Source organism: Besnoitia besnoiti, chromosome VIII (genome assembly GCF_002563875.1).
Source record: "Besnoitia besnoiti strain Bb-Ger1 chromosome VIII, whole genome shotgun sequence".
Taxonomy (NCBI): domain Eukaryota; phylum Apicomplexa; class Conoidasida; order Eucoccidiorida; family Sarcocystidae; genus Besnoitia; species Besnoitia besnoiti.
Genome location: NC_042363.1, coordinates 1,799,226 through 1,820,274, shown reverse-complemented (window position 1 = coordinate 1,820,274; position 21,049 = coordinate 1,799,226). Strand labels below are relative to the sequence as shown.

Below are 21,049 nucleotides of genomic sequence, written 5' to 3'. Positions count from 1 at the left end.
GCAGCATCAACCATCGCGTCGCGAAAAAAAGACCGACCCTACGGCCGAGCGGCTGCGGATGTGCACGCCAGCCCTCGCGGCGACCCCGCCGTTTTCTAGAAACCAGACTGGACAAGTGCGTGTAGGGATTAGGTGTCACCGTGGGGATGAAGCGCTGCATGTGGGCGCCTGCCCGCCCTCCTCGTTTGCAAGGACGGGTCGTGGACTCTCGATGCTTTTTTGGCTCGCATTGCCATCCCAGCAGCGAACGCGTCCACCCAACGAACGCGCCACGGAGAGACTAGCCAGAGATTACACCAAATGCAGAGATGCTTCTGCGCTGGAGTCTGTAGTAACGAGAGCGACATCCTTGGTGTTGACGGGCGCCCCTTTTCACCTACCATTGCGGTTGTAGCAGCGCGTGTGCGAGTTCAGGAGCGACGCGATACGAACTGGCCGGCGTGCTTTCGCGGCTCTTTCAATGTGGTTCGCCACAGAAGACGAAAAACAGGTCAAAAGATTCAGCCTGAACGCCCAAGTCAAGGAAGACGAGCCAGCCCCAGCGAGCAAATGTGCATGTGTTGCCGCAATGCGTGCTCAGGCGAGGCAGTCGTACAAGTTCGAAACCAAAACGACCACACACCACCGTAGACCGCGATAAAGCAACTTCAAGTGAAGTCACGCGTGAGACTGAACGCGGAACTGAATGCAACTGCACGCGGAGCCCACCAAGCCGCCTCTCACGCCACGCAGACACAGAAGCGCCGGATCGACTCAGCCAGAGGAGACATACTCAGCGGGGTCGCCGTCAGGGGCGGAGACAGTTTGCCAGCAGAAACGCGACCTTCGACGCCAGTCTTCCTGGACAGCCTCTCAATTCCCTCGAATAAAACAAGTGCGAGTTTGATCGCGTCTCCAGTTTTCCTGGTTGGTTGTTGCGCCAGCACGCGCCAGCCTCGATCGCCGCATGTGCCGCATGTGCGTCACAGCGAAGCTGAGAAGACTCCCTCGAAAAGGAGGACAACAGGCACAGGCGCTCGGCGGGGGGGAAGATGGCCTTCCGCCTTCCACGCCGAAGAAGAAACACGTCTGAGCGTTGACGCCCTTCTTCACCTGCCGTCTCCATTTGTGTCTGTCTGGTATTGCTGCTGCTTCTCTAAAAGTCTGTGATTTTGCCCCGGGTGTCGTTTTTCGACGCGTGGGGTCGCTGCCTGCAAGAGCGAACGAAGTGGAACGAGTGTGAAAGGGAACGCACGCTGACGCAGCCATCGGCTTTGTAACTTAACGGATTTCTTTAGACTTCTGTCTCCGTTGGAAGACAGATATCCTGCTTTTTCTAATGTCTCTGCGCTCCTTCAACTCGTACGAACTCCCGCGTTTCCGCGTCTAGTAGCAAGGCGGCGGAAGCCATTGGCTCAAGCGCCAACGGGCCCTTTGCTTTTTTTTCCTTGTAGTCTCGTTCCATCAGTCTTGCTCTTTTGTTTTCGGCGCGCTCTGTCCCGTGAGCATCACGCCGGCGTTTTGTCTGCTCTCTCCCTAAACCTGGCGCAAAGTCTGTCGTCTCTGCATCGTTGCATCTTGCTGCAACCTCGCGAGGCCCTGAAGAAGGCCAACCGCGTAGAGTCGAAAACGCTCCCGTTGCCGGTCACCCGTAGAGTTGATTGGTTCAGTACCCTGCGTTGCGTGAGACTCGTTTTGCGGACCTGATCGCCGGCACGTCCAGCGACTTCACCCAGAGTGCGCGGACGGCGCTCGGGAAGGCCATCATGAGCATGGCGTCGGCGGCGAGGCTTCGAGAACAATGCGATGACCGCGCGCTGCAGTTGCACGCTGCTGCTCGGCTGCAGCTGCTGAGTTCTCCCAGTTGACTGTGTCTGCCCCTGACCGCGGTGCCGTTTCGGCGCGTCGATATTGTATCTCTGTTTCTGAATTCGGTCTAGGTCTTTCGCGGCCCTCTCCGCCTCTCGGCGTGAAGCATTCCGCTGTTGCGTCGGCCTGTTTCCGTACGAGGACAGATTCTGGCAAGATGGCGAAGTCGTCTTTGCCTTCCGCTCTCCTGCCTAGCCAGGGGAAACCTGCAGGTGCCTTCTCCGAGCTCCTGTACCTCCCGATCAAAGATACCAACACGCATGTCATTCTGTCCGCAGCGCCTCCCCATGAGCTCTCCGCTCCGTCTGTTGGCGGGGCGGCCGCGGACCAAGAGGCCGGCGGCCGCGACTCGGAGGGCGACGTGCCCAAAGGGGCGTCGGTTTTTGTAGACGAGTCTGAATGCCGCTTGATTGGCGAGATGCTCAAGAGAGAAGTCTGTGTTCTGCATCACTGGCTCGACTGCGCGCTGCACTACCACGCCAACCACAACGTGTCCTCCTTTCTTTCCATCCTCCAGGACGCAGACTACTGCGCCAACACTGTGCTGTACTCCAACAGCGACATCTCAAACCAGCCTCTCGCCGAGCTGCCTCCCGTGCCCCCGCTCGCCGCGGCCTCCGCTCGCCTTGCGGCCCCACGGCGGGCGGGCCGCGAGGGCGATGATGGCGCGTCGCCTCCTCCGCACTGCGAGGGCGCCGCCGGCGCCGCCGGAGATGACGAGATCGCCGCCGACGCCTTGAGGCCTGGAGAGACGTCTGCGGGCGGCTGGGACGGCGACTGGCGCGTCCTCATCGACGCCGCGATGGCCGCTCACCACACGCACGCGGCGCTGCGGGCGCGGGACCAGGTCACGCGGCACGAAGAGCTCTTGAGGAGCGAGGAGTGGCGGCAGAAAGCGGAAGCCGCGGCGGGGCTGCCTGAGGCCTCGCGCAAGAAAGGCGGCGGCGTCGACGTCCCGCTGCTCATGCGCAAGGACCCGAACCTCCTCTCTATCAACTGCGCGGCCTTCTTGAAGATCGCCAAGGCTCTCATCCTCAACGTTGCGGCCGCCACGCCCCCCGCGGTGACCAGCGGACAACTCGCCGGCGTCCCGCCCTCCGTCGGGAGCGCGGGTGCGGCACCCGGGGGCGTCGCGGGGCGTTTGGGCGCTGCAAACGCCGGCGACGGCGCGCAGCTGTCGCAGTCTTTCGCTGGACTGCAGCCCCAGCAGGAGCAGCTGCTGCTCCAGCGACAGAGTCTGAATGAGCTGAAGGGCGCCGAGGAGCTGTTCCGCTTGGCCGCGGTGCATACGCCGCTGCACGCGGCTCCTTTGCTGGGGTTGGCGAGCTGCGCGGTCTACGAGCGCCGATGGGAGGACGCGTTGGTATACTACTGTCGCTTGATTGCTTACTCGCCCCCTGCGCCGCCTGCGGGAACACCGCCTTCGTGCGACTCGCCCGAGGTGCGAGCCCTCATTTCGACCGCGGCAGGGTCTCGTCTCTCCGCCTCTTCAGAGGCAAGCTCGCAGTCGGCGGCGGGGGCTGCTTCTGGGAAGGCCCGTCTCTTCGGCTTCTGCCCCAGACGCTACGCCGCAGATCTGCGTTTCGCGGCAGGCATGTGCTTCCTGCGGTTGTCTAGACACGCAGAGGCGCGCCGCGCCTTCCAGCGCGCAGTGGCCGTCGACCCCTCGCACCACGGGGCTCTCTGCGGCATCGCCCTGCTGCTGCCCGCGAGCTCCTCTCACCACGGCGACCAGCAGCAACTCCTCCTCGCTGCGCACCGCCGCGCGCCTAGTGAGGCTTCGATTCTGCTGCAGCTCGCAGCGCGCTGCTTGCTGGCGGGCGACCTGAGGCAAGCGGAGGGCTTGCTGCGCGTCGCCCAGCCTGCACCCTTCTCGCTGGAGCTGCTCGGGGAGCAGCGCTACCTGACTGGTTGGCTGCTGCAGCAGCAGGGCCAGACGTGGCGCGCGGTCGGCGAGCTGCGGCGCGCGCAGCAGCTGCGCCCCCACCACCCGGCGACTGTGTTTCGTCTCGCGCAGTGTTTGCTCTTGTTGGGCGGCCTCGAGCGCATCAAGGAGGCCCAGCTGCTGCTGGAGAGCCTCCTGCGGATGCTGCCGCGGAACTTCGAGCTGCGCCGCCTCATGGGCTGCGCGCTGCTTGCCGAGGCGGAGCTCCGGGGCTTGTGGGGAGCGGCGGGGACGCCGGGCGACGGCGACGACGCGAAGGCCACTGCAGACAGCAAGGCGCAACCCGAAGCCGCGAAAAGAGGGATACCGGGCGGCGCAGGTATCACGGAGTGTCTGCGCCTGTACCAGCGCGCGCTGCAGGAACTGAGCAAAGCTGCCGAAGCGAACGAAGACGACCCGGTCACGTGGATGCTCCTGGCGCGATGCTACGAGTCGCTGGTGGTGACCGGGCAAGACCTGCGCTTCCAGAGGCCTTGCTTGCAGGCGTATGAAAAAATCGTCCTCCTTGCCGTGAGGCAGCTGCAGCAGCACGGAGGCGGCGAGGCCGCGCGGGTGTCGCAGGATGTAGAGATGGCGACCGGCGCGATCAAGGGAGAAGAAAGCGACGCGACCAGCAGTGCAGGAGGGATTGAGGCAGTGCTGGCAGGCCGCGTCGCCTTGCCCGAGGGCGTACCTCTCGAACTCTTGAACAACATGGCCGTCCTGTATCTCGCGGAAAACCGTCCCAAGAGGGCGCGCGCGCTGCTTTCCCGTGTGCTGGAGCAGCTCTCGGCGAGCGACGGCGAAAGCCAGGACACCTACCAGCCCCGAGCAGAGGCCGCTTCCGCGGACCGCGGAGGCGGAGCTCAGGCGACGGCCGGCGGTTCGTCTGGCAGCGAGCCTGGCGCGGCCGACGGCGCCCGGTCTACCGCCGCCCTAGCCTCCGCGTCGAGGAGCCGCGGGGCGGCTGGCGGTGAGGGGAAGACGTCTGTGTTTGCAGCGGCTTCGATGTGTGCGTTGCGTCAGCTGGTGGCCTTCAACCTCGCGCTCGTGCTGACCTCTTTGGGCGCGTACAGCTCGGCTAGCGCGTACCTCAAGGAGTTGTGTGGGTCGCCGGCGTCGTCCGCCGCGGCGCATTGTGGCTCAGCTAAGGCGACCGCGTCGGTGTCTGTGCCTTCCGCGTGGCTGCTCCGCGCGCGGCTGGCCGCCGAGCGCGGCGACGTGCTGGCTGCCAAGCGCCTGTGCGAGGCAGCGCGGGCGACGGGCGTCGCTGCTGCGCTCTCGGCGTTCCATCCTGGCGGCGCCCGCGGAGGCAGCGGCTCGCCGGACGCCGCGCTGGTGCTCGCGGAAGTCTTCGCCGGCTGCGGCAAGATCGAGGCTGCCCTGGCGGCCGCCCAGCGCGTGGCTGGCCTCAAAAACCGTGCCGGCGAACGCGACCCCTTCGCGCTCACCTTCGTCGCAGTCCTGCAGCGCCTGAAGGCGAAGCGCCTGCTGCAACAGCAGAGCATCGAAAAGTAGGCGACGTAGGACACAGTGTGGCACCCAGGCTGAGAAGCGGGGGCCGGCGGGGCGGAGGGCGGGGGGTGGGGAAGCGAGTGCGGGGGAGGTGCAAAGAAATGGCTTCCTGGATACAGCGGAGGAATGTGCGAGTCACACCAGATGCCGGAGGGGCTCCACGGCGTAAGCCATACCCCGGCGTCAAGAGGTTGGAAGGCTGCAGCCGCGGCCAACGCGACCCCGATAAATACGCGTATATGCAGCACGACACGTGAGACGCAGGCTGCCTTCCGTGAAAACGCTGCGTTCCTGTTGAGCGTCGGAGTCGCTGGAGAGGCGTCAACTCTCATGTGTGCATCGGTTGAGAGGAGAAGGGATGTTGAGCTAGAAGTCAAGTTCCCAGCCCCCCTTCCCCGCTCTTCTGAGGCGCACGCGTCACTCTTCCGAGTGACGCCCAGCGGTCTTGCTGGCTGGGCTGGTGTGTTCATGGCGCTGCGCTTCTGGGCGCTCTCTGGCGTTGCTTCGTAGGGCAAACGCGGCGCTCGCGGAGTCTCGCTACTTCTTCACTCTCTCTCTCCAGTCCTCCTTGAGCAACTGTCACGCAGCGAATGGCCTCGCGGTACTTCTGGCTGAGGAGAATCTCACGGTACGTCTGTCGTTCTTCCACTCTTGCGGAAAGCATGGGAGACAACTGGCTTATTTCGCGATTGGCTGCCGCGGAAGACCGCGAGACGCCGGATAGTTCTTTGGAAATGCGTATAGATTTATCGGTACACGGATTCTGCGGACTGGCAGCAACTGGCAGATGCGGCGTCGCGGGAATGAAACGCGGAGAGGGGAGGGGGAGGGGGGGGAGGGAAACGGAAGTGCTGAGTGCATGGCTGGTGTGCAGACGCAGTCTCCGGTTTTTCGCTGCATGCGTTCAGAAAACGGCTCTCAGCATGCTGCGGCTTTTGCTGGAGTGTGCGGGGTGTAACAACGAGTTGAAGGCGACGGTTCACACCAACTGCGGCCTGCTCCTGGCGGCGCTTGCCTTGACTGAGCGCCCGGATATCAGCCTGGCGCAGGATGTGTCCAAGGCCGACCATCAGAAGCTCCATCGCGTAAGTGCTGCCCTCTGGCAAGCGCCAGGCAGGAGGCCCCCGCACACCTTTCGCTCGCGACCTATTTACTTAAGTCGTAGATCTATGCGTGGTAAATCTGCGTACTTGAATACGCTAATGCATATATATATATATATGTATGTATAATATATGTATGCCCTCGCGTGCTTTTTGCGGGATTTTAGGCTCGACATTTTCGGGGCTGGGCTGCGTCCTGCAGGTGAGGAGGCGCTGACGCTGTATCTGTGTCTTTTCTCGCAGGCTTTCCGGCATCTGATGATTGCGCTGGAGGCGTCGCCTATGCAGAAGGACCTCTACCTCCTCATGGGGCGCCTGCTGTACGACTGCGTGGTACGCTTCTGGGATCCTGAGTCTCTTCGAGGGGGGGGGAAAGGGGGGAACAGGTTGCGGAGGCAGACGCTCTGGAGCGCCTGAGACTTAGGCTTGTTGCACCTGCCGGCGGCTGAAAGCGCCGCGAGCGTTTTTCCGTTGTTCAATCTGACTGTCTGGCTCGCCGAGAGGCCGCGCTCGCCTGGAGGGTCGTCTGCTTGCCTGCGCGTTTTCTTCCCTCTTTTCCCGTGTGGGTCGTCCGCTGCTGCGTCTTCCTTGCTCCGTGGCCGTGAAACTCGCCGACTGGTTCAGTTGACGCCGCGTCAGCCGCTGTGCGTGCCACCTCCCTTTTTTGCATTTTTCGCAGAAATTCGACGCCGCAGTTCTCGTGCTTCAGGCTGCGATGCAGCGGTGGCCGAACGACCTGCGCGTGGCGTACAACTTGGTAGGCAGCGCGGCGGCGTGGCGGCGCGGCGGCGTGGCGGCGTGGCGGCGTGGCGGCGTGGCGGCGGGTCAGGGTTTAGGGTTCAGGGCAGCAGCCTCAGAGTCCGCGGCGAGGCGTGGCCTGGTGCGGCGGCGTCCTCGTCTCAAGTTGGCCCCACCGGCGAAGGGCGCACGCGAACAGTGTAGATGCTTGCGCTGCATGAATTTGGCCTGTGGAGGCGACTTGGTTTGCAGAGGGAAATGCTGACTGTTGACTCGAGTGCTTCTGCGTGTGGGGGGCTTGCCAGGTTGTGTCTGGTTTAGGACCGATTCGCGCGTCTCTGTCTCGTGAGACGCGGCTGGGACGCCGCTTTGTTCGCGACTTGCACTTTGCGTGCACCGTGGAGTTCTCTGTCTCCTTCTGCGTTGTCTGCAGGTCGTGTGCATGGACGCGCGCGTCTGTAGCGACCTGCGTCTGCGCGACAAGATGCAGGACCCGCAGGTGATGCGTGACCTCCTCTGCATGTGTCAGGCGAATGTGCAGCTTCTGACCCGCCTGATGCACGCCAAACGCAGCTGGGGCCACCTCGACCCTCACACGCTGAAGCAAGTTCGACACGGTGAGTCCCCTCAGCCGGCGAGTTCGGGCTGCAGCCCGTAGCCGCGGGGTCGCCTGACTGCGAAGCAGTTGCCTGCGGAGGGAGAGAGGCCGCAGCACCTCGCGGAGGCCACAGACGCCTCCCACAGAGGAAACGCAAAAAAGAGGAATTAGGGGAGGGAGGGGTCTGCGCGGCGCTAGAACGCCACAAGCAACGCCGTCGGCTTCCGGAGGGATCACGCTGCCCTCGCCGGACTGCCTGTGGCAGCAGAGAGGCCTAGGGATACACCGGCAGAAGTGCAGATCTACGTCCGTGCAGGCATGCGTCGCTCAGCGTATCTGCGCACAAGCGGCTCCGCCCCTGAGGGAAACTAATGCTGTGGACTCCTGCGGGACTCTTTGGAGCACCCACTTGACGCTTACGCAGCTGAACAGGCATCGATATGCGCCTATAAATATATATATATATATATATATACGTGTGCATAGATATTCGATCAGCGCACCAAACACAAACGTCAAGCCTTCCTTCCTCGGTTTCATGATTCTGTTTCGTCGCGGATATGCAGGACTTTTGCCTCCAAGCGCGCTGGGGAGTCTGGAGTCGAATGCCGCACGCTCGGATGGCAGAGTGGCAATCGCGCCTGAGGGCGCAGAGGAGCTCCCGAGCCTGCAGCAGCTCGAGACGCTTCTGCTGAAGAGCAAAGACAAAATTCTGCCGCACTTGACGAAAAGCCTGCCGCTCATTGAACAGAACTGGAAAGAGCAACGGGTACGACTTGCATCTGCAGACGCTCCAGCAGCGTTTTACTAAACTTTGTATAAATGTGTATGTTCATATACGGCGAATGCGAAAGGAGACCGACTGGCGGTCGCCAGCTCGTCCACCTGTCGAGCGAGAGTGGCATAATGACTCATGCGTATCGCGTCTTCCGCGTGCTTCTGTCTCGGAGCAGGGGGGGGGGGGGGGGGGGGGGGGGGGGGGGGGGGGGGGGGGGGGAGAGGGAGGGAGAGGCTGGGGACATGATTTTGAAAGGAATCGTCATTTGCTTTCTGTGGGTGTGGGTGGGGCTTGCTTTCGCAGGAGCGGCGCGAGGCTCAGCGGCGCGACCAGGAGGAGCTGCGGCGTTCGGCGCAGGAGAAGAAGCAACAGAAGCTCCTTCAGGAAGAAGCAGAACAAGAGAGGCAGTTGGAGCTCGCCGAGCGGCTGATGCGCGAAGCCAAGGAGATTGCGGCGACGCTGCCTTTGAAGAGAGAGGAGGAAGAAGTCGGCGGCAAGAAGCGTGGAAAGGCCGCGACGAGCGAGAAGAAGAGGAGTCGTACCCAGGATGACGACGATCGCGAATTTTTGAATGACGAGGGCGACGAGGACGACGACTACAGCGACCCCGAGGTGGATGGGGGTCGCCGCGAGGGCGAACGGCGAAGGAAACAGAGAGAGAGCGGCGACGATGGCGAAGAAGAGACTCGACGGGACAGGAAGAAGAAGCGCCACCGCGAGAAGAAGGAGAAGAAGAGGAAGAAACAGACGAAGGAGAAGAAAAAACAACGCCACCGCGGAGAAGATGAAGACAGTCGATCCGAAGCGCCAGACGAAGACGAGCGTGAGCTGAGCGAGAATGAACGCGGTTTTAGCGAGGAGAGGCAGGCCGGGCAACAAGACGCGCCGTCGCCAGACTTCGAGGAGGAGGGAGAGGCGCCTCGGCAGGCAGCCGCCGAAGTCAGGCGACAAGAGGGAGGAAGCGTGGAGCATCCCGATGCCGTGGAGACCCCGGGTGTTTCGGCCGAAAGGTCGCCTGACCACGATTTTGTTCATGGGCTCGAAGAGGCTGCACAGCGCGGCGAGGCGGAGCAGCTGGGGCAGGGGGGGGAGGACGACTACGCGGAGTTGAGGGACGAGGACGGTGAGTCAAGGGACGAGGCGCGGAAGAAGGCCAAGAAGCATAAAAAGGAGAAGAAGAAGCGCAAGAGAGAGAAGGAGAAGAAGAAAAAACACCGTCGTCACGCAGAGAGTGAAGACGAGCGCCCCATGGCAGAAGAGGAGGAACTGGAGGAAAATGGCCAGTTCGGTACAGAGGCGCAGGGAGAGCTCGATCAAGAGGAAGAAGAAAGGACCAAGAGAAGGCGCGTGGATGAAGAAGGAGATCAAGAGGAAAGCCTAGAGCACCCGAAGCAGTAGCGATGTGATTCGAAGCCAGACTCTCGTCCGTGCCCGGGACAGGGCGCCCACCCTCCCTGTAACCGACAGACGCCGCACATGGATGCTGTCGGTTTGTGAAACTAGAGAAAGCGATCCGAGTTGGCGCCGTTTGCAGGCGCGACCTTTCCGCCGGAACACATTCGACAGGTAGCGCATCCTCGCTGCGCAGGGTTTCTTGGGGCGCTGTCAGCGGCGCTCCGCGACGGCCTGTGTCAAATTCTTTTACTGATCTCTAGTCCGCCTCTCGAGTGACTTCGAGACTGTGGTGTCCGAAATCAGGTTCTCTCTCAGCGATCCGAAAAGAAAGCTCAGGACTATTTGCGTTGCTGATTCGTGTCACATATAGATGCGATTACCGGTCTCTGCGCGGCACCGCGGTTCGTGCCCTTCTTCGCTTTCGGGCAAGCCCTCAGCGCACACACTCGCTCGTCTTAAAGGCGGCACTTTGCCGGAAGTTACCCCTCAGATGACACTTCACAGCGCCAACTTACCAATTTACAAACGACTCGTTTACACGGGATGTAGTGAAACCGGCAGCGCACCCGATCTATGAACCGTACTAATCCCCCCCTCCCCTTCCTCGTGGCTTGAGTTCGTCGTGAATGCTCGTTTGTCGGGTTTGCAGCTACCCTCTACATCGAGTGCAACTCCTCGCGACATGCCTCTGCGCTCAAACTAGCTGAGTCAACGCCTCTTTACGAGTTGAAATTTCAGGCTTAGGCTGCGTTGCGGGGGGGCGTGTACGGCTCGCGCAATTGAGGTTGCGCGACCCTCTGTGCCGATCTGTGGTGCAGTCTATCGAGCCCACCGGCCTAAATTTCTTTGCAGAGAGCTAATGGCGCGCCCGCCAAACTGTGCCCCGGAAAGCCGCAGGGATCCTCTGCAGCTAGGTCCTCTACGCTTGTGGGGGTTGTGAGGCGAGCCCGCGCGCGGGGCTAAGGGCTGCATCCAGACCGCGTTTTCAGTTATAAAAAAATGCTGTATCAGCATTCGGGCATTCCGAGCTCGAGTTTCAGATCCCCTCCTGCGCACACCGCGCCGAGAGCAACGTGGAGACAATGCGCCTGGCGATTTCGGCGTCGGCGTGACCGACTGCGTCGCGCCGCTGGTGCTGCCCTGGGGATGCCGTGAGAAGACGCCTGCGTGCGGCGTCTGCAAACGTTTTTCTAGCCCGTGGGGGGATCCACGGCAGCGTGCGGCGCCACAAACAATTCCAGATGAAGAGTCGAGAAGAGATTTCGAGACAACAAAGGGAAGAAAAGGGCGTGAACCACCAGAATCAGTCGAGCATGCGTCTGGGTTGACAGCAGTCTGTAGGAGCAAATCACAGCAAGATGAGCAAGTTTCACGAACAAGAAAACTGTGCTGTATTCCCATTAACAAGAGTGAACGAAGGAGAAAACAAAGCCTTAAGACAAGGCCGCATCGTCCACAACCCGGTAGCGACCTTTGTGCCATTCCGCCAGCAGGTTGATGTGGAACTCCGCCATTTTGACGCCGAGGTGCTTCTGCAAACACCAAAAAGCAAAACAGCCACAGAGGCGAGACTTACACAGCCCCGCGCCGATGACGCGCGATTTGCCACGATGGAGGGCCCCGTCGGTCTCTGTCGAACGAGGCGTAATTCTCGCCACTACCGCTGTTCCAACGCAGTCTGCCTTGCAGATATCTGTCGAATCTGCAGTTCTGAAGGCCGTCGCTACGCGCGCGCCGTCCGCGAAGAGGTATGCAGAACTTACGAGGATTTGTGCCTGCTCTGGGGTCAACGGCTGGCCCTTCTTGCACACCGTGTAGTCACCCAGAAGAATAATTTTGCCGTTCTGAAGACAGCAAATGACACGACAAAACGGCGCCGTCAAAACTCACAAAGTGTGTCCTCCCTGTCGGCGAAGCAACCGCCGACGTTCCCTTTGAAGCGCCCGCAACGACGATATATGGATATTCACGAATATAGTTTTCGCTGTAATAATGATTATGATATTGAATTCAGTAAAAGTAGAAATTCCAGAACACTGTTTATATTAAAAAAAAGACCCTAGAGATTTTTAAACTAAATTAGTAGGTGAAGATCCGAACCCTAGCGACGCCAGCTAGAGTTTAGGATTTAAGGTTTTCCATTCAACTTCACGGAACGCCAGTGCACGCATGACCCCCCCCCCCCCTCCTGCCTCCGCCCCACCTCGAATCCGACGCCGCCCCCGAAGGGGCTGAGTTGCGTGGAGAGCGAGCTGGCGCGTGCGGCGGAGTCAAGCCTTCAGCGTCGAGCCTACCTTCAGAAGCGTAGGGATGCCGAGAGACCGAAAGCGCTGCTCCAGGGAGTGTGGGAAGTGCGCGAGAGCGTCAGACCCCTCCTGTAACGACCAGAGACACAGACGCCGGCGCAGCTGACGAAGCGGTCTGAGACCCGCACGAAGGAGGCTGCGTCTGGGCGGGACGACCAGAGTCTCAGTGACGCGCAGTGCGCGGGGACTCCCTCCATTGCAGCAATGAGACAAACTGCTTCTTCGTCTCACGCGTGAGACGCCACCCGCGTGCATCGGTCCACAGACTCTGGCCGCGCTGGCAGCGCGCCGGCAGGAGTCACAAACACGCGCCCCTCGACGGTGCAGTCACGCCAGTTCCCCGTCTAAAGACGGTGTTGCGCGGCCGTTTGTTTCGCGGGCTGACCTTGAGTTGCAAGTCTTCTGTGGCAACGAACCCAGCGCGCGCAAAATCCTTCGCCTGAAGCTTCTGCAGCTGCGGCCGCAGCTTGTCCATGGGGTGCTTGCAGACGAGAAGCGCCCGGTGCCCCGTGAGGTGCTTTGACAGCTTGTAGATATTCGGGAGGCACTCCGTGGTGGCGCTGGTTCCCAGCGCGCGCTGGATGACTTTGTTTTTCCCATAAAAGACCCTGAAAGCACGAAGGGATACTCCGGGAAAAAAACTGGATCTCGCGTGCGCACTCGGCTGTGTATGCGAACGACGCAGCCATACAGCGCTCAGCACCTTCCGCGTATGCGGATAAGCCGGCAAAAATCGCCAAAGGGCGCAGCAAAGATTGTGGGAGAGTTGCCTCAGACCACCACGTGCACAAGGGCAGGCCCAGCTGTATGCACAGATCGACTGTCCATCCTCCGCAGCCGACCAAAACGGCTTCCTCCAGTCGGCGGCTCAGGCCAGCCGACAGCCAGGGAAGGCCACGAAGTCTTGGAGCAGGAGCTTTCAGCTGCTTTGTAAAAGGAACACGTTTCCAGTCTCCCTTAGCGCCGCCGAGGCAGGCGAGGTTGCTACAGCTGGCGGCCTCTGAACCGGCGCGTGCGGCGGCAAACTCGCCATACAGACATTCCATAATTCATCGCACAGAAGTACTTGCCCCGCTAAAGGCATCGCCTGAGTGCTCCACAAGCGCGCGGACGACGCGATACCGCCGCCAGAGAGACGCTGCTTGCCGGGGTGACTCGGCACCCACGCGCAAGTCGATGTTTCTAGCGGGAAGGCGTCCTGTGGGCGCCCCCAGGCCGGGAAGCCGAGGAAACGAGCGGCGGGAGGCTCGCGCAGGGGCGGCTTGTGGCTTACTTGCCAGGCTTGATGAGGTCCCTGACTAGCTTCAAGAGAGAGTTTCTTTGATTCACGAACTCGACGAGGTATACATGCTGGTCTTCCTCTTCACAGGCCGTTCGCACGCTGTCCATCCACTGCTCCTTCACCTCGCGCCCGCTCTCCCCGCGGCTCTTGTGCTTCTTGACTTTGGTCAGGGAGACGACCTTGCTGCGTTTTGAGACTGGCATCTTGTACCCTCGCGTAAGAAAGAGGCGAAAGCTCCACTCTCCAGTCGCCTACTCCCTGGACACTCGGGCGCAACGAACTGCGCGGGAAGCGCCAGCCAGATTCAATGACGCCGTGCGACCGCAGTCCAGTGCTGCGCGGGCGAGAGATTTGGCAGTCTCACCAGCGCCGATCGAGAGGCAACAACTGAAAAGGAAAGCGTCTCGACAGTCTATGTTGCAAGCTGCGAGAGCCCTGTACGGAATTTCTACGCGCGTCGGAAGGGCTCGCGGGAGAAAAACGGTCTGGTCAAACTCTCCTGATCCCCTCTGAAGTAGTTTTTTGAAACAGACTACCCGTTTAGGAAACAGAAATCGAACAACGAAGGTTACGTGCGCGTAACTTTCCGTGGCCGTGCTCGAGGCAGGAACCCGGGAGAGTACTGAATCCGCGTTTCTGGCGAGTAGCCCGGATTCCACGCTCGACGCGGCTTTCGAATGCCGCGCGGTGAACTAACTACAAAAGACGAGTGACATAGTCTGCCTGAGTCCTGAAAGTTCACAGGAAATCTACACTTCGAGAATCAGCTGGGCTGGGTAGGAATAACCACGAAGAAAATACGACACCGAGCCAGGACTCTGCTCTCCGGCGTTCCAGCGTCTTCCTGGCAATATCACACACACAGGTCGAACAATCGAACAAGACTGGCCTCTCTCTACACTTGACGACGTTGTAGAACAGTGGACGCGGAAAAAGGCACAGGCGCAACGTTTGGCTCACTCGCCTCAACATTTTTTGAGTTATAGAAGAAACTGTGGCGCACAAAGCCCTCAAATCATGTGGGGCATAGCGCGCATGCAGAAAAGACCAACGGCATAGTTGCAGTACGCTATCGATTGTATGTGTTGCATGCGATGGCGCAGGTCACAAGATTAAGAAAAACGCCCGTGAAAGTGGCCATTCGTCTTCACCATCAGAAAGACATATGTTTTCTTTTGAAAATAGTTACTTTTGAAGAAATTGGACTGCCAAGGGACAGAGCAGTTCGCAGCTACAGATATCTGGCGCTAGCAGATCAGGGCTTTCCTTGCTGGGGTGGCGTGGCTTTACGAGGGGAGTTTACCAGGACCGGGCATGTTCTCTACTGCCCTAACGAGCATCGGCTCAGCAACGTCAGAAACTCACTTTGCGGACGCAAACTCATTCCGTCGCAGATGGTAGTTGGTGTGTAGTTTGCCAGGTGTGAATGTTTTTCCATTTCCTCAGATGGCAAGTTCAAAAATTCCTAATCGTGACCCTTTGCATCACTACCACGTCGGCGTCACGATGGTCTGTTTTAAGCCCACAGCCGTCGCCCACGGGCCGCAGGTCCGAACTGTTCGTATCGAGAAAAGACCGAAGTAGGAGGTATCGAGGCGATCTTTGGCTTCCGTCATAAGAAACAATCGTACTCACTTCTACTCGCAGAGAACTTTTTCATATGCCGGCAAACAACCCGGCTTGAAATTATGCAGTTCACGAGTGTCTCTGAAGACACTGAGACACCGTTCCCCTCACATATACGCAGACCCAAAATGCTCGCAGCTCAAAACCACTGTATCCTTGACGGGCTCGAATATTTATAACAGATGATACAACGTGGCCGGTGCCATCGAAATGGAAATCAGCTGTCATGTGCAGTTCAAATGGAAACAGTACCCTGAGCGACAATCTGTGGCCTGGTAGTGCGCAGCGCCACCTCGGGTTGCTTTATTCCTGAAACCACTGTCTTTTCTGGTGGTTGGTCGCACTGGTCGTGAGGGGCTGCTTTATGTAATCTGTCGACACATGCCGGCCTTTTTCATGCCAGACACTTGCGATCCTTCCGGTCTTTCGTGTCGGTATGTGCAGAGCCATAGCTGTGCGCTGTGGAGCCAATGAGAGCTCAAGAGAAGCAAAGACAGGCATCCACGGCAGATCGCCATGACAGTCCAATTTCTCTTTTTTGCAATTGGAGGTCCCAAGCTGACTGGCTGAGTGGAGTTAGAGGCTGAGCTGACTCTTCCGGCCATGCCGTCTTCCCACCCGGCGATGCACTGAACTACAACACGAGTGAATTGATTCTAGGAGTTTTGAGCGTACGTTAACACACGGTTGCTTAGTTCTACAGGCCGGATTTTCCGCTTAGAGTGCGCCTGTCCGCGCCTTGAGCAGGTGAAGACGAGCTGCACAGCGCAACTCTCGAAAAAGCGGAAGCATGCAACGCGAAAAAATTGGTCAAGAGACCCGAGCCAATGTCTGATACTTCTGAGGGTACTGGCAGTTTCACACTCCACCATCAAGGCGCATGCTAGTCACCATTTATGTGTTGAAGTGTCGCCATAGCCGGCGACCGTCAGTTGCTTTTGGCATGGCTGCACAAGCATCGACGGCCCTTTTTCTGACTCTCACACTCAAGTACTTAGCCGTCATCGGGCGCTCCTGCGCTTGTATAGTTGCCCGAACATTCTCCGTCTACAAGCTCGAATACCGGGGGCGCACCCTGCTGTGAGCAATGGGAAAACAGGGGCAGCGGCCGCGTTGCGTTGGCGCCCTACGTGACTATGAGCAGCAATGCTGGTGTGTCTTACCCAGGCCGACTGCCAGTGTAACGGTCATCGTTCCAGTAAGCAGTCCAAGCCTGCGTTGTAGACAGGGGAATAATGTATGCTTACTGCAGTGGCTTGTGTGTGCTATACGCGTGTGGTCGATGACGCGTCAAATCTACACAAAGTCATGCTGTGCTCACGACGATGCGAGGTATTTCCCAAGGCAGTTCCGCCTTCACAGCCACCGACTAAATCACCGAAAAAGCAGGGTCTATCTCATGTGGAAAAACGCAACTGATCGTAGAGGCGAGCAGCAAGGGCAAGGGAAGGAACACGGTCCCGGCACCGCCCAGCCAGGCAGAGACAACTTCTGATCGAGCAAATGTGCCAGAGCCAGATACGTAAGAAAGCCCGGTGTGATTCGATGCCGACGCTGTGTGCAGGTGGCGAGAAATTGTTTTTTCCGTCTCGCGGGTCAGTGAGGCCCCCTTGTACTTTATTGTCAGAGGCTGACGGCCACCTCACAATCCGGCTAGCGCCGGAGAGGCACTAGGCCGCACGGGGTTCAGCAGCCCCTGTGCCGCTTGCGGTTGCAATCCAGACGCAAGATCCTCTACAATTTCCGAAAGAGTCCGCCCAAGCCACCACTATGACCCACCCGCCTTGCAGATGTGCAGCTGCTGTAGCCTTGAGTCCACGCGAACGATGCGTGGTTCACAACTACTCCTCTGACCGGTGCTCGTGGCATCTGTAACACAGTTCCGCGCAGAATGCATTGTGCTTGTGTGTGTGTGAAGATGCAGGGACGCCACTTGCAACAGCGATTGAATTCGGGAGACAATACGAGTGAAGCGTTGCACGCGTAAGCCATCAACGCAGCGCCGCGCAGAAGGAACTTCACAATAATAGCCTACATATCCTACTGAGTCTGGGCGCGGCGGGAGAGCTGCTGTATCGAGGCGACCCGCTGTGAGGCAGAGCCCTGGCAAACTTTTTCGAATTTCTCGAAGTGCTCCGCCTCTTCAAATGGTCAGTCGGTTGTCTTACTTACCACCACGTTCCAACAGACCCCGCAGCAGCCTGCAGCTTTGTGCTGAAATGCCCCTCCCTTACCTTCGGCGGCGGGCCCCACACATTCGGCGGCCACATGAAAGAACACATGTACGTGAGAAGGTATCTCTGCGGTTGCCCGTACCTTGCTCACGCTGTTAGGCTTTGAGTGCTGGGGCTCTGTGAAGTGGAGACTTTTGTTTCGATCTGCACTGTTGCCATCCACGTGTTTGAGGGAATTAACGAAGCGCGGGAGGCGCTGGACAGTTGTCTGTGCCATTTCTTCTTGCCAAGTGTCCGGCGCGCGAAGAACCCCCCGCAGCCACCACCGATACTGGTCTACAGGAAGCCTCGTCGCTTTCATCTCCATGCATGTGATTGTAAACAAGAGTTTTTCTACCACTGAATCCTGACTTGGATCTGGACACGGCGAACTACACGCTGAATGGCAGCCAGCAGGCGTAGGCCGTCATCTCGCGAGTCCGATATTTGCGGGTGCTGGCGCCCGTGTTTGGATGAAATCCGCAAAGGCTAGGGTTATTTAGACACGGGAATGATTACAGTTCTCTTATACCGGGGAAATTCTGTCTGTTCCGTAGCTTGTGCTAAATTCTTCCGGCTTCACCACCGTCAGCGGATGACTCCGTACCACCACCGCGTGGGTCCGGCCCCGTTTTAGCCTGAATCACCCATTCCCGCCTACCGATGCTCGCGGCTCTGCTTCGAAATAGCGGGAAAATTCGGTACCTCGCGTCGTGCGGTTTGAGAATGTCCGAAGATGCTGTACAAGACGAATTTGTGTAAGTTCTACTTGAAGGGCACGTGTAAACGTGGCCACAAGTGTTCCTGGGCACATGGCGAGAAGGACATTCGCCCGTTCCCCGCCTTCTTCAAAACTCGCATGTGCTACAACTGGATCTACTTTGGAACATGTGATCGGCAGCCCTGTACCTACGCTCACTCCCATCTCGAGCTGCGAGGCTCGGGCAAGGCTCTGCGGCTCTGCAACTACTATTTCCGCGACGCTCACTGTCCCAAAGGCGCAAGGTGCCCGATGGCCCACGATGTGAACCAGCTGGACCCAGCGATAAAGAATCTGCCGCCGCTTCTGACGGACTGGTCCGATAACTCCCCCTGCCAGGGCCCGCCGTCTGGCGGAGGGGGCTCCAACGCCGCTTGCAGTGGCGCCCTCCTCCGCGACGCAAACGCGGTCACACAGCAGCCCCCTTCGCTTCAGGGATGTATGCCACCCGCGGGCCTTCGGCGCCCTTCGGGCTACTCTTTGGCAGCCCAGCTCCCCAATCAGCAGCAGCCTCCACCGAACCCTCAGGAGCTCCTCAGGCACAACTTCACCGCTTCGCCTCCCCCCGCCCCCCACGCACGCGGCCCTGTCTATCCTCAGGGGCCTCCTCCTGCAGGGAACCACCTGGGCGCAGGTCTGCCTACGCAGAATGGCGCCCCCTCGCCGCACCATCACACAGTCCAGCAGCTGAATGCAGGTCTTTCCCTTGATGAACGGCTGCCCATCGCCCACGGGTCGCACAGCGGCGGCGGGCCCCCGGGGGGGTCTCCAACGTTCTGCCCACCGACGCCGGCAGGCCCTGGCGCCGATGTCTATTCTCCTGCCTCTTCGCGCCATGGAGGGCCTTTCGTATGTGGAGGGGGCTTGGAGGTCGACAACGGGTCGCGAAATTTTGGAGCGCCGCCTGTTCAGCTCTATCCTTTCGGCGGGAACAACGGCGCATGCACCCCTGCGAGTGGTCGCGCAGGCGGCGTCCGACCCTCGCCGCCCAGGCTGCTGGTGGGCGACGGGAGACACCCGAAGCAGGCAGGAGGGGCTCTCGACAGCTCGCCCTCATCGCTGGATCCTCCGCCACAGCCTCCAGCGCCACAGAACGCCGGCGCGGCCCACGGGTCCGGTAGCTCGCGCGATCTTCTGCCTGGAAGGGCGCGCGCCCCTGGCGCCACTTTCGCGCCGCTGCGAGCGGACCCGCAGACGAACGCTTTCACTCCGTCCCTGGAAGGCGTGCTTCGCGACCCACACGGCCCAAGAGGATCGCTGCTGTCTGACACGTGGATGTGGCATCAGCAGCCCTCGGGGTTGCCCGTGTCGCCCCCTGCCGACGACGGGAGCGGCGCGATTGAGGCCGCCACCTGGTCGGCGCCGGGGCCGTCGTCGTTACTTTCCGGAGTCGGGGGAGACGGGGCGTTTTCAGAGCCAGGCACCCACCGGCACGGCCAGCACTCCCTTCTCTACGAATTTCAGCAGGGGGAGGGGAGTCTCAGCAGGCGGGGCTCGAACAGCGATTCGTACCCAGGCGGCTGCGACCCTTTTGATCACTTGTGGGCTCTCTTGGATGACACGCCTGCGCCTGCCAACAGCGAGGGACGGGGCGTGAGCAATGGGTTGAACAGCCGCTTGCTCGACTTGCGTTCATCCGCGAGACTGATTTGCGAGTCGGGAGTGGACACGGCTGGGGACGACGTTTTCTGGACAGGGAACGCGTTGAGTGAACTGATTGGGGCGGAAAAACGTGAGGCGACTGAGGGGTTCAGAGACTCTTGCTCAACCGACTGCAGCCAGAGCATGTGCCACAATCACCGTGTCAATCTGTCGAATCCGGGGACTGATGCCGCCTCGGAGGACGCGAGCCCCGGCTCGCTTCCGGCTGTTGGCGTGTCGGGCCCAAAGACCAACGACGGCGCGAGTCGGACTCCGGATGGGGGGGGCGGGGCAGGGTGTCTGGCAACTGCAGGTTGCCTCCCTGGAGCCGGCGCCTGCGGCAGGGCCGGTGGCGGCGCCTTCTGCTTTCCATCCAGTAATAGCATCAGTGCCGCAGCGTCCGCGCCAGGGGGCCCAGCGCCGGGTGCCAACACCCTGGTGACATCTGGCAGAGACGCATATCTTCCACAGACGCGGCATGTGCGACGGGGGTCTCCCGCGGCTGTGGTGCAGGCGGCAGGCTTCTCACTCATGCCTGGTGGCGGGGCTGCCCCTGCGGCGTCCGTGGGCGGCGAGCCAGGCCAGTCTGCGCAGCACGTCGGGAAGGACAGTGAAGACGCGGATGACGTGGCTTGCTTGTGTCCTCCAACGCTCGCCAGTGGGGGGAGGATGTGGGAGGACAGCTGCCGCACCACGACGGGCGGCGCGGGGCCGGAGGCGGGCTTTCGCGGTCACGCGTGCTGCAGTCCAAGCAATAGCAATAGAAGCTTCAACAGAAACTACAGCACAAGTCTCGGCACAAGTGGCGGCGGCAGCGACGTTGCGACTAGCGAAGTTTCCCAGCACGGACTCCGGAACTGCTTCGACGTGGTGGGAGGCGGCGCTCAGGGGCCCTCGTGCGGCTGGTCTCTGGGCGGCCGCGCCGGGAACGACGTCGTTGCTGATCTTAGCACATTGGAAGGGGGTTGAGTCTGCTGAAGAGGGCGACGGTGAACATCTCTCAGAGTTTGTACTTCACGCTCCTATCTTGTCTTAAAGCCTTTGGGTGCCAGCCGCGAGTGCGGCCGCCTCCCGGCCGAAATCATGCGATCGCGACCGCATCCTCAAGAGCGAGCAGCTGGGCGGGCATGACGCGGTGTTTTCGATGCGGGGGAAGAGGCACGATGCAGGGAAGCCGACAGGGGGTCTCTGTCCAGCCAGCGTGGCTGTCTCTGGTTTGGATCCCACCGCGCCAAGCCCGATTAGGAATTATCGATGCTTTTCAAGAGCTAGCAGCGTCGGACGGCAACCTATCTCTGCATCCTGCCCTCATGCCCGCCGCC

The 21,049-nt window shown here is 60.3% G+C and overlaps 3 protein-coding genes across 3 annotated transcripts; 2 read left to right on the top strand and 1 right to left on the bottom strand.

The window, feature by feature from the left end:
* Positions 1-2,005: 2,005 nt before the first annotated feature.
* On the top strand, positions 2,006-9,902 carry BESB_083790 (tetratricopeptide repeat-containing protein; the record flags this gene model as incomplete). Its single annotated transcript, XM_029366729.1, has 8 exons — positions 2,006-5,286; positions 5,798-5,915; positions 6,196-6,372; positions 6,634-6,723; positions 7,070-7,147; positions 7,562-7,745; positions 8,293-8,495; positions 8,808-9,902. 8 exons carry the CDS (start codon positions 2,006-2,008, stop codon positions 9,900-9,902), a joined length of 5,226 nt encoding a protein of 1,741 aa, XP_029217189.1.
* Positions 9,903-11,332: 1,430 nt separating this feature from the next.
* On the bottom strand, positions 11,333-13,690 carry BESB_083780 (mRNA turnover 4 (MRT4) family protein; the record flags this gene model as incomplete). Its single annotated transcript, XM_029366728.1, has 5 exons — positions 11,333-11,431; positions 11,663-11,743; positions 12,194-12,274; positions 12,591-12,813; positions 13,479-13,690. 5 exons carry the CDS (start codon positions 13,688-13,690, stop codon positions 11,333-11,335), a joined length of 696 nt encoding a protein of 231 aa, XP_029217188.1.
* Positions 13,691-18,062: 4,372 nt separating this feature from the next.
* On the top strand, positions 18,063-20,696 carry BESB_083770 (zinc finger (CCCH type) motif-containing protein; the record flags this gene model as incomplete). Its single annotated transcript, XM_029366727.1, has 1 exon — positions 18,063-20,696. One exon carries the CDS (start codon positions 18,063-18,065, stop codon positions 20,694-20,696), a length of 2,634 nt encoding a protein of 877 aa, XP_029217187.1.
* Positions 20,697-21,049: the final 353 nt, after the last annotated feature.